Source organism: Delphinapterus leucas, chromosome 1, assembly GCF_059928025.1.
Source record: "Delphinapterus leucas isolate spDelLeu-1000000601 "Yukka" chromosome 1, BTC_Dleu_Yukka2, whole genome shotgun sequence".
Taxonomy (NCBI): Eukaryota; Metazoa; Chordata; class Mammalia; order Artiodactyla; family Monodontidae; genus Delphinapterus; species Delphinapterus leucas.
Window position 1 is genome coordinate 90,632,533 of NC_143129.1, and position 12,863 is coordinate 90,645,395.

Sequence of the window (12,863 nt, forward strand, 5' to 3'; positions counted from 1 at the left end):
GAAAGAGATGAACTTGGAGACTTGCTGCTGTGTAATGAAGAAAAATACATTGTGTACCGTTCAAACAAGCCTGACTTATTTTGAGCTCCTGTCCTAATGATTGAGGCAAGAAGTTAGTATATATAATGAACATCGAAGAGGATTCTTTTTCACTGAACAGGTTATGTGCTGATTTTTGCTCTCACCTGTTTTTAATATAGTGTTACAAGTGGGCATTAGTCTAGTGTACATAAATGTTTGATGTTTTGTTTTGTTGTATATTTAAAGGCTCAACATTTGCCAAAGCCAAACCTGAAATTCCCTGGACATCTCTGACTCGGAAGGGGCTTGTTCGAGTTGTATTTTTTCCCTTTTTCAGCAATTGGTGGATTCAGGTTACCTCTTTAAGAATCTTTGTTTGGCTGCTACTGCTTTACCTCATGCAAGGTAATTGGAGGAGTTGGGATAAATTATGACAGTTTCTTTTTGCCGCTGTTGCTATCAGATCACGCAGACCTTACTGTTCTTACATTTACCCTTTCATTTGATGGTTTCACGTACAAAGAAACGAAGGGGCATACACCATTTGGAGATCATCTCAAATTTATTTGCTCAGAGAGAGCAAACATGATTGTCTAACTCCTCTCTCTTGAATTTCTTTCTGCCTGTCTCACTGGCCAGGCCTTTTCAAACTTTTCCTGTGTCTGACCTTTGAATATTGGATTACCTCTAGGTTGGATCGGGATTCTCTTCTCTTCTCTAGGTACTCTCATCAAGCCTTGTACCTTTAAATATAATTGATATACTGGTGATTCTCAAATTTATATTTTCAGGCCAGATTTCTCTGCTGAACTTCAGGCTTGTAAATACAACTGCCTTTTTGACATTTCCATATGGAGATTTCATAGGTATCTTGAACTTAATCATATCCAAAATGGAACTCCTGATTTTTTTTTTTACAATCTTTTCTTTTATACAGTCTTATTCCCCTTTAGGTTTTATCCCATTTCATTAAATGATGCCATCAGCTACCCAGTTTTCAAGCGAAAAATTGTCTTCCTATTCTACTCTACCATCAACCCTCATATTCCATCTGTCACCAAGTCTGTAAGTTTGACCTCCAGAATATGTCCTGGCTACTTATCCCAGTCTCTGCTGCCACCATCATAGTCCACAGCACCACCATCCCTTCACCTAGATCACTGGAATAGCATCTACTCTGAGCTTTCTTTCTGCCCATCACTCTTTTCACAGCAATTAGAGAAATCTTTTGAAATGGAAACCCTATCATGTCATTTTCCTGCTTTTTTAAAAAAGTCCCTTTAGTGACTTCTCATTGCCCTTGGAATAGAAACCCAAACTCCTCACCAGGGCCTCCAGTGCCCTACATTATCTGTCCCCTGCTAACCTGTCGGATGCCATGTCTTACCACTCTCCTCCTTGCTTACTCTAGGCATAAGGCCTTTTTCTGTTCCTCACCCAGGGCTTTTCTTTCTGTTTGAAACAATCGTAAGGCTTTTCATGTGGCTATCTTTTCTGTCATCTTTAGGATCTGTGCTCAGATGTAACTTTCACAGAAAGGCCATCCCTGTCTATACTTTCTAAGTAGTTATACCACCCCTCAGTCACTGTCACAGGAGTCTGTGTTAATTTCTGTATTACACGTCACTACCTGATGTTTTTTCTCTTCTCACTATGTGCAGGGGCCCAGTGTATGCTCTTTAATATACTCCATTGCCTACCAGGAACACTTTCTGAAAGAGGGCAGCGTAGATATGGTTATACCTGAGCAAACAGACATGACTTAGAACAAAGAGTAGGTGAAAGGTGAAGGTTGGGTTAGGGTGAAAGGATTTGGGGTGATTTTTGTTTTCTTTTATCTGTGTCAGTTTTTTTGAATTGTTTTCATAACTGTCATTTAGTTGCTGCATAATATTACATCATGTGGACACACCATCATTTCAAACTATCATTTTAATGTCTGTATGAGTCTATCATAAGGATTTAACATAAACACTTTTTATAACTGCTTTATAGTCCATTATATAAAAGTACCATAATTTACATAACTCTTCCCATGTAATGAGCATTAAGTTGTTTCTAGTTCTTTCTTATTAATAATACCATCATGAACAAAATTTTTCATACTTTGTATTATTTCTTTGGAATTTATTCTCTGGAATAGAATTAACAGATCAAAGAATGTAAACGTTTTAAGGCTTTTAGTGCATATAGTGAAATTGCTGGTGACACAATTCTTTTGGAAAGTAGTGGATTCTGTTTCACCACAATCTTAGCATTATCATAATTTTAAAAATTGTTACCTAATTTGATATACGAAAATTAGTATTTTACTTGTTTAATGTGCATTTCTTTGGTCACTTGTAAGGGTGAAGTTAAATATTTTTCCACATGTTTGTTATTAAAGAATTTCTTACTGAGATAAATTATATATATTAAATTTTCGTATACACCATGGTCTATTTCTGGACTATATATTCTGCACCATCAGTTTGTCTGGTTATTCTCATACCTGTGTCACATTTCTTTAATTACTGTAGCTATTTAATGAGTAGTAACGTTGAGCAGGACAAGTATTCCTCTATTATTCTGTGTTTTTCAACATTTTCTCTTAGGTGTTCTTACTTGCTTATTCTTTGCAAAATAATTTAGAATTATTTTATCATGATCAAAGACCAAAAAAAAAAAAAACGGAATTTGGATTGGAACTCCGTTCTTACCACTCCCCACTACAAAATATAGGTATAGATATATTTGGAGGGAATGGGGAGAAAATTGATATATCTTTCCTTTTTAATTAATTAATTAATTTTATTTATTTATTTTTGGCTGCACTGGGTCTTTGCTGCGCACGGGCTTTCTCTAGTTGCGTTGAGTGGGGGCTACTCTTCGCTGCGGCACGCGGGCTTCTCATTGCGGTGGCTTCTCTTGTTGTGGAGCAGGGGCTCTAGGCGCACGGGCTGCAGTAGTTATAGCGCGGGGGCTCAGTAGTTGTGGCTTGCGGGCTCTAGAGCGCAGACTCAGTAGTTGTGGTGCACGGGCTTAGTTGCTCTGCAGCATGTGGGATCTTCCCGGACCAGGGCTCGAACCCGTGTCCTCTGCATTGGCAGGCGAATTCTTAACCACTGCACCACCAGGGAAGCCTGATATATCTCTCCTTTTAATCAAGTCTTCTGTTATATCTTTCTGTAAAGCTTTGTAGGAATTTTTTTTTTCTTATAAGGCCTGCATAGATCTTGTTAAACTCAATATTTTTTTCATTGTGGTAAAATATACATGAAATTTACCATCTTAACTATTTTTAAGTATACAGTTCAATGACATTAAGTACATTCACATTGTTAGGTAGCCATCACCACCATCTATCTCCAGAACTTTTTTCATTTTTCCAAACTGAAACTCTGTACCCATAAATCAATAACTCTCCAATTACTCCTACCCCCAGCCAACCACTCTTCTACTTTCTGTCTCTATGAATTTGACCACTCTGAGTACCTCATATAAGTGGAATCATACAGTAATTGTCCTTATTTCACTTAGCATAATGTCTTCAAGATTCATCCATTTGTAGCATGTGTCAGAATTTCCTTCCTGTTTGAGGATGAATAATAATCAACTGTATGTATATACCACATTTTGTTTATATGTATCATCCATCAGAGGATGCTTGGGGGCTCCCACATTAAAGAAAAATATTTTATGTTTTTATTTTTGTTGCTGCTGCTGTAGGTATGAGGCTTTTTTTGTTTGTTTTATGTGTTTTAACTGGTGATTGCTGTTACATTTGAAAGCCTTTAGTTTATACTTAAGATTGTTATAACCAGCCACTTTTTAAACTCTCATTATTTCTAACAGTTTTTCAGTGCTTCTCTCAGATTTTCTAACTATACAACCATATTGTTGGCATAATGAAAAGTTGGTCTCCTCTTTTTTCATACATTTCATTTACTTGTATTGAATTAGTCAGCATTTTCAGAGCAATGTTAAGTGATAACAGTAAGAGTGATCATAATGTTTTGTTCCTATTCAGAATGTTTTCATTAATATGATGCATGTTGATTTTACTTATATATTCTTTAGTATATGTGCTGCCAAAGCGAGCACTACTTATTTATATTTTTTAGCATGTTAAGGACATATTTTTATATTCCTAGTATTTTAGAAAAGATGGGCATTTAAGATTAATTACAAATCAGGAACAAATGTCTATTTTTATAGAATGCTTTTTCACTACTAGAGTTGGACCAGACTTCACAGGTTAAAGGCACATCCCTTCCCAAGACACCAGCCTTACTTTGGGAGTCCCTAGGGCTACCCTTACTCTGACCAGCTGGCTACAGTTTTGAGAGTCCCCCACTCATTCCCTCAGACTTAATAATTCACTAGAATGACTCAAAGCACTCAGGAAAGTGCTGTCGTTATAGTTTTATTGTAGCAGAAGGATACAAATTAGAAGGGGTGCATAGGGCAAAGTCTGGGAGGTCTTCAATCAGGAAGTTTTTGTCGTCCTCAAGGATGTGTTACCCTTCCATCCATGATGGATAGCAGTATGCACAAGGTATTGCCAACCAGAGAAGCTCACCCAAGCTTTGGTATCCAGAGTTTTTATTGAGGGTTTATTATGTAGGCATGTTTGATTGAGTCACTGGCCAAGGAGTTAAACTCAGTCTTTAGCTCCCATTCCCTCCCCAAAGGTCAGGCTGATACAGTGTGGCTCAAAGCCCCAGCCCTCTAATTCCATAGTTGGTCTTTCTGGTGTGGCTTCTCCTATCCTTAGTCATTTTATTGGCATAAACTATCCTCTGTGGTCCAAGGGACCCACGATGAATAACAAAGATACTTCATCATTTGGAAAATTCCAAGGGTTTAGGGTTACCTCCCAGGAATCAGGGACACAGACCTTTTACACAATTGGCAATTGAGATGATACATATGCATGCGATCAAAACTACATCGTATTAAGTTATTAAATTACATCAGTTAAGTCTCAGTCAACAATTCCTTTAGTGCCTAACATGTCTGTGCCAGGTACTTTTCTAGGCTCTGAGAAAGATTTCCTACTATCCTACTAGCATAAACCCTATATGATCTTGGTGAATTATTCTTTTGCTGTATTGTCAAATTTACTTTGATAGTATTTCAGTCATTCATTCAACAAATATTGAGTGCTTACTATGTGCCAGGTACTGATCTAGGTACAGCAGTGAACAAAATAGACAGAAATCCCTGCTTTCATGGTGTTGCTTTTTAGAGGTAAATTTATATCCATGTTCATAAGTCAGCAAGGTCTATAGTTTATTGTTTTGGTGCTATTGTTGTTATGTTTGGGCATCAGGGTATTAGGGAATGGAATTAATTTTTCTCCGCATAGAAAAGTTTGTATAGCACAAGAATTATCTTTATGTCAAAGTCTGAAAGAACGAATCTGTAAAATTGTATCTGGAAGTTTTGGGAGATAATTTGTGATATCTTTCTGTTTCTTTCATTACTTTTTTCTTTGGACATTTCATACTCACATACAAAGAGGCAACGTAGCGTGGCGTTTAAGAGTAAGGACTCTGGGACTTCCCTGGCAGTCCAGTGGTTAGGGCTCCATGCTTCCACTGCAAGGGTCATGGGTTCCATCCCTGGTCAGGGAACTAAGATCCTGCGTGCCACACCTCGGCCAAAAAAAAAAAAAAAAAAAAAGAATAAGGATTCTGGAACCTGGCTGCCTTGGTTCAAATCGCAGCTGTGTTAATTGCTACATATAACTCTGGGCCCTGGAGAATACTGGGTCTCTGAGCAGAGCAGTACTGCAGAGGGTTATACAGTATCTAGTTGTTTTGTGCTGGAAAGTCTTTCAGAATATCTAGATTGTCATATTTCCAGAAAGGCAGATCCTTTGGACACATCATTCTTCACTTGCTGTGTGATCTAGGGCTTCAGGTTTTCACTCAGCTAATGTGCAGGTGGATTGTATTGTAGAAAATTATGTGCTTTCATTTGTATTCTTCTTTAAATGATAGATTTTTAGAGAAATAATCTGTAGAGTTATTAGAATTGGTTTTAAAGATAAGCCCTAATGCTTTCCACTTTGAAATCTCTTCTTTTCAGTTATAGCACTCGTGTTCTATTTTATGATGCCTATTGTGAATGTAAGTGAAGTACTTGGACCCTTGTGCCTTATGTTACTCATGGGAACTGTCCACTGTCAAATTGTGTCTACTCAGATAACAAGGCCATCGGGAAACAATGGAAATCGGAGAAGAAGGTGAGATGAGAAATTACACTTTTGGTTGTGTATTTTCTGGGAGAGGCATTGAAGAACAAAATCTTTGAGTAAATTAATACAAAATCTTCCTCTTTTGCATATATTTTTCATTATTTTTTTGGCTTAAAAAAAAACCCAAATGCTTTACTTTTACTTTTCTCCCTGATGCTTAGAAACCTTGTCATGAACTTTTAATCCAGGGGGTATGGGGGTTTGTCATTCAGTACCGTTGTTTAAAAGGAAAATTTCTATACTGTATTATTCCTTATCAAAATTTACCTTAAATAATGATTTTAATGAAAAACATTCTTCTTCATAATTGTCTCAAAATTTGGTGAAAATTTACTATAAACAAGGATCTTAGTACATTAGGTTAGTGCTACTAAAATTTTTACCTTTTTTCAATAATATGTAAAAAGAATGGATTTCTAAGTGTTCTAAACTTTTAATAAAGATTTAACTTTTCTACACATTGAATTCATGTCTAGTCTTTATTGATTATGTGCCGTTTGTGGGGTTTGGAACTGTTAAAGGTTTCTTAGATAGACATGGTATTATCTTACAAAAGTCATCTTTCTCAGAGTATCTGTAGATTTTTGTTCCCCCAAGGAGTTACTATATAAGATTTTTTCATTTGGTGCAAAGAATTTCAATATATTTATACTTATTTTTGAATGTTATTTTCAAAACTTTTTTTTTCCAGGAAAGAATATTCCTTGAAAATTCAGTTTAATTGATTTAATGTTTTCTAAGGAAATCAAATATTGTGCTGTGTCTCATTGGTATTTACAGGGTATATCTTTTCACTGCATAGAATATCAAAAAACTGATCACTTGCTATTATTTTGTGTTCCCATGATTAAATGTGCCAAATGGGTAGATTTCTGGCATCCATATTTAAAGAAATTGTTCATTCTTTCTGTGGTTCCTGAAAAGACTATTGGTCATACATATGAAAATTTTCCTTCTAGTTATGTTTTTGAATGGCATTTCTGTTTATTTAATGAATGAACAAAATGGTAACTTAGCACTTTGTTCTGGAACCTGTTTTTGCCCTTAAGTCAGAAATGTTCCTGTATAATTTATCTCATTATGTGAAGTTCATTATACTTAATTTCAGGTAGTAGTCAGTAGGGATATTCTGAGTAGAAACAGAAAAGGTCCTGAATAATCTAAAGTTGTTGACATATTTTTTTTGTAGAAAATTACGAAAAACTGTAAATGGTGATGGGAGCCGAGAAAATGGAAATAACTCCTCTGATAAAGCCAGAGGAACAGAAACTTTGGAATCTGCACCCTTTAATGGTGGTTTTTGGGGGACTCTCTTTGGCAACAGGTGGGAAGTCTTACATTGGAATTTTTACTTGATTTTGTGTTCACATTAGTATTTACATAGTATATAATCTGATTAGGTTTTAGGAATACACAGTGTAAGCGTATTATCATTGTGGTGAGATTTTTAAAGGTTCTGGAATGATTTGCTTATTTGAAATGGCACCACTGTCTGTCATGTTACCCATTAGTCCAGTAATCTACCATAAAAGTGTCATTCTGTTTGATCTTTAATGGTTTTTTAGACCACAAGATTATGGAAATATAAATACTCTTGAAGGGTAAATATTTTAACTCATATTGGCCAACATCTGGAGAATGAGGAATTTTTAAAAGATGAGGTATTTTTCAGTATGAGAGCTGATTCCTCTTTAGATGTGGGGTGCAGGACAGGAGGCTGGTGTCGATGGGCTGTAGGACAGAAAGGGAAATGAGTCCAAGACACATTCAACCTCCTTCATGATTTTGTAGGTTGTAGCAGCGCTAGTATGACTCGAAGAAATCCTTATTTTATCATATGTTAATGTTTGTGACTCGAAAGTAAAGTGCTTTTGCAGCTTTGTTTTTGAAGACGAAGTATGTTCACAAATTTTTCTAAAGATAAGTTGACACTCTTTAGTTGAAGCGTTTGAGTTCATTGTGCTGGGCACTGGGCATTCCTCTTAGTGATTTTACCGTCTAATTAGGAAGGTAAGAGTAGCAGGTATGATACAGTCACAAAAATGTAAAAATATCATAAATGATATCATGCTGACTAAAGGCCATGCAATTCAGCAGGAGTGAGTATTCTGGGGTGAAGTAGTCAGCAGGAGTCAGGGAGGAGCTGAGAGTTGCTGGGCTTTGAAGCACAGGAGAGGGGAAGACATTCTATGAAGTGGCACAAACAGGCAATGTGAGGGCGGGGTTGGCATTGCGTTTGAGAGGGAAGACTGTGGACCCACTTCCTTGCGAAATTGAAAAGAACAGGCTTCCTCTCAACTAACTGACCCAAGTCTTTGGAGACGAGAGAGAGAACTGGCTTCCTACGCCCTTAGGCAAGCTAGAAGCCTGAAACGTACAATTTCTGAATCTTCTTGATTTCCAGAATAATATATTGTACTCCTCAGAAGAAAGTGACTTCATGAAAGATATTACTTTCAAAAAACTAACTAGTAATCTTTTTTTCCTTTTTTAAAAATAGGATGAAAAGAGTAAAATTAATATGTAGCAAAGGGACAGAGACTGACAATGACTCAGGTTGTCTGCATCCTATCATCAAGAAGAGACAGTGTCGACCAGAGATTAGAATGTGGCAAACAAGAGAGAAAGCAAAATTTTCAGATGGAGAAAAGGGATGCAGGGTAAGATTTAGATGAGAGTAAGTATTACAAGGTCTTTTCTTTCCTGTGTAAAATTTTTCTATTCTTAGACTCTGCTAGAAACACAAAATAGGTACTAATAGATTTGTGTCATTTGAAATGTAAAACTACAGGATGTGAAAAGGAGAACATCGTGAAGAATAACATGAAGACTGTACCTTATTCTTCTAATTTCTAGGACCAGAACTTGTTATTGCATCTGCCCCTGGTCCAGCCTTAGTAGGAGACTGGTAGATTCAATAAACAGATTAGGGTAGAGGCTGCTGTGTCGTCTTCCAGAGAGGTGGTGATAGTGTGTTAAGGTTTGGGAAACTATTTTCCAGGTTTAGGTATAGACGTTCTGCTTTACGTCTAAAACTAACTACACTCTTACTTTATAGTCTTGAAATATTTTCTTATTTGTTAGACTGGCATTTACGAATTACAAAAAGCTAGTATTTTTGAGGCATTACTGCAACCAAGCACTATTCTAAGTGCTTTACAAGTAGTAACTCACTTAATTGTTTCAACAGCTCTGTGAGATAGGTGCTTTTATTATCATCGCTTTTCAGATGAGGAAATTGAGGCCCAGAGAGATTTAATTACCTACCTACAGTTACATAGCTAATAAGTAGAAGAGCTGTGATTCAGACTTGAGTTTGACTCAAGCCTGTGCTTCTAACCTCTACATAATACTGCCTCATCATTTAAGCTATTTAGTTTCAAGAAAGTTTAATATTTTTCTTTATTGAGACCAACTAATCGGTAGGTTTGTTCAGTTTTGGTTTAGTTTACTTTTACTGCTTCTTAGTTTTTATACATAGGCTAACTGGAGTATTTTGGGCTGTCCCCTGTGAGGAAACTGCTGTTCTCTTTATAGGAGCCGTTTGGGCGTTTGGGCAATGGGATTTCAGATGATCTGTCAAGTGAGGATGATGGTGAAGCCCGGACACAGATGATGACGCTGCGGAGGAGCGTGGAAGGGGCCTCAAGTGACAACGGCTGTGAAGTTAAGAATAGGAAATCAATACTTTCAAGGCACCTAAACACTCAGGTAGTTTTTATTTTAGCTTATAAAAGCATAGGCATTAACTCCCAAGTCACAGGGTGTTTAACACGTTTTCCTATCGTTTGTTGGCAGGTAAAGAAGACCACTTCCAAGTGGTGTCCCGTTGTGCGGGATTCAGATAGTCTGGCTGAATCAGAGTTTGAATCGGCAGCCTTCAGTCAGGTAACGTATCCTTTTTCAAGGCGTATTCTTGAGTGTAATAACTGTACCCATTCCTTGGTTTATTGGTTGTCCTAAAGTTGTGTGTATATTTGCCTGCCCCTCCCCTGCCCCCAACTATGTGTCTACCTATCTAGAAGCTTTTGTATGACTGCTCACCCCCAGAAAGAGAACGAGCTCTTTGTCTTTGATCTAATCTGAAAAGTATCATAGATGATGCCCAGAGAGAGACTCCTCAACCCCTAGATGATGAGAAGGCTACTTGATATTCACTTGGAATGTGCGGTTTATTCTTAAGCATTGTTCCTTTGTAAGTGGCATTGATGCTGATGGGGACAGATATTTGAGAAAGGACCCCTGAGAGATGGGAGCAGTAGATCTCATCATGAAAGCTAATGGGAATATTGTACATTTGGGACATTGTAATTCAGAGGTGAGGAGAGTAGATGGTGGTAGCTTTTGTTTTGATTGACAAGGCAGCTGGGGTTGTGGAAAAACTTTCATATCTATGTTTGTACCGCAGGAGAGCTGCGATGTCCATCCTTTTCCCAGCCTGATTACCCTTTTCCCTGTTTGGCTGGGCCCCGGACGTGACTAGGTCTACAGTCAAGCTCACAACATTTAGAGTAGAGGACACTTGGCTTTGTCAGTAGGCCCAGCCACACCTGCACCCAGAGTGGGCCCTCTCGATGTGCTTGCAGGAGTCACCCCATCCCAGGGCGCCTCACTTGAACAACCCCATGACTTGGCAATAACTTCTCAGAGGGAGTGCTCTTTGATAGTCTGTTAGAGAGTCGTCAGAGTTTCACATTTAACCATGAAAATGTATTATTGTTATGTGAATCCTTGTCAGCATAGTGATCGGTGTGTGAAAGCTTGCCAGCCATCACCATAGGTAACTTGTTTTCATTTTATTTCAGATATATAGTTGTTTTGTTTTTGAAATACAGGTAAATATTTTATTATAAAATACCTTTTACTGCAACAATATGGATGAATTTCAGATATATAATGTTGTAAAAGTAGTCAAACATAAAAAATAGCTATTTTCAGATTTCACCTCTAACAAAGTACAAAATTGAAGTTAATCTATGCTCTTAGTAGTCATAATGGTTGTTTTCCTTGAAAGAGAATAGCACAGAAATAGGGGCAGGAGAGCTAGTAATGCTTTGTTCATTGGTTTTGGTGCTGGTTACACAGACATGTTTCATTTGTGAAAAATTTATCAACCTATAAACTTACGCACACATATTTGAGAACGCTGTATTTCAAAAACTGTTAAAATAAGAACATATTCATCTAAAACACAGAAATCACAATGAAAAAAACTAAAAAAAAAAAAATTAATTTCATGACCCAAAAACTGTCACTTCATTTTTAAAAAAATTTTAAGGCTTTACAGATTTTGTAGTTGTAAAATTAATGTAAGGATGTTATAAAAATTCAAATGAAGAAGTATATTTAATAAAAAGCAACCATTTCCACTTACTGCCTCCCTTCCCAGTATAATGAATCCCTCACTGTTGCCCACATCCCCAGATTGAATCCATGCTGTCCAGAGGGTGGTTATAGTTCCACATATTTATTTTCCTTTGAGTAAGAGAGCATACTTATATATTTAAACATATAACATATCATTTAAAAAACATAAATAGGAAAATTTGTTCTGAGTTTTTTTTTTTTATCTTGTAGGGCTTGCCTTATCAATACATGAGACAATACTTCATTCTGTTGAACATCTGCAGAATATTCCAGTTTATGAAGGAATTTATTAAAATGTGTAAAATTATGACTACTTAATTTGTTTCCAGTTTTTCATTATTAAAAGCAATTCAGAAAAATCCTTGTAGATAGATGGGTTTATCCACTCAGGTTGCCATAACAGAATACCACAGGCTGGGTAGCTTAAACAACAGAAATTTTATATAGTTGTTTTTAAAAAGAAATATAAAAGAAATTTGTTTTTGTTTTCCCTTAAAGGGCTGTAGATCTGGCATGAGTGGTGGCTCTCGAAGCCTCAACATGTTGAGAAGAGACTCGGAGAGCACCCGTCATGACTCGGAGACAGAGGATATGTTATGGGATGACCTGCTGCACGGCCCTGAGTGCCGGTCGTCTGTCACCAGCGATAGTGAGGGGGCCCACGTTAACTCCCTTCACTCAGGGACCAAACGTGACCCCAAGGAGGATGTTTTTCAGCAGGTCTGTAAAGGTGATGATAATAATAGCTGATGTTTACTGTGTACTTACCATGTGCCAGGCACTGTATTATCTCATTTAACTCTACAATAACCCTGTAAGGTGGACACTATTATTATCCCTGATTTAGAGATGAGGAAATTGAGCATAGTTTGTAGGTGAAGATATTGGAATTAGAACTCAGGGGGAAGCACTCTTGAATTCCCCTAACCTAAGTGTTTCTTCCTAGGACTTTTTCTCATTATTTTCCTTAGAATGATCCTTAATGTTCATTTTATATGAGCAGGGTACATTGTTTGGTGCAGTAACCTGATACTATATTTTCATAGACATAACAGTATTATATATGAATTACTAGGAGATGGCATTGCTTACTTCTCTAATAATGTATAAAGCAAGTGATGCTTTTAATTTTAGGTTTTCTGTTAATATCATAAAATCAGATAACCTGGAAATGGGGATTCTTTAGAAGGTTATTTCAACTTTACAATCAATATAGGAATTCATTCTACAT

General features: G+C 36.9%; 1 protein-coding gene across 19 annotated transcripts in view; it reads left to right on the forward strand.

The window, feature by feature from the left end:
- PHTF1 (putative homeodomain transcription factor 1) overlaps positions 1–12,863 on the forward strand; it is a 76,914-nt gene that overhangs the window by 22,165 nt on the left and 41,886 nt on the right. For 18 of the 19 annotated variants that reach the window (XM_089917755.1, XM_089917754.1, XM_089917742.1 and 15 more), the window contains exons 5-12: positions 268–426; positions 6,097–6,253; positions 7,455–7,589; positions 8,766–8,925; positions 9,803–9,976; positions 10,064–10,153; positions 11,071–11,100; positions 12,131–12,352. In XM_089917755.1, coding sequence (XP_089773881.1) covers positions 268–426; positions 6,097–6,253; positions 7,455–7,589; positions 8,766–8,925; positions 9,803–9,976; positions 10,064–10,153; positions 11,071–11,100; positions 12,131–12,352 — 1,127 coding nt within the window. The remainder of the gene's footprint in view (positions 1–267; positions 427–6,096; positions 6,254–7,454; positions 7,590–8,765; positions 8,926–9,802; positions 9,977–10,063; positions 10,154–11,070; positions 11,101–12,130; positions 12,353–12,863) is intronic. The other variant, XM_030759850.2, reaches the window with a different exon arrangement.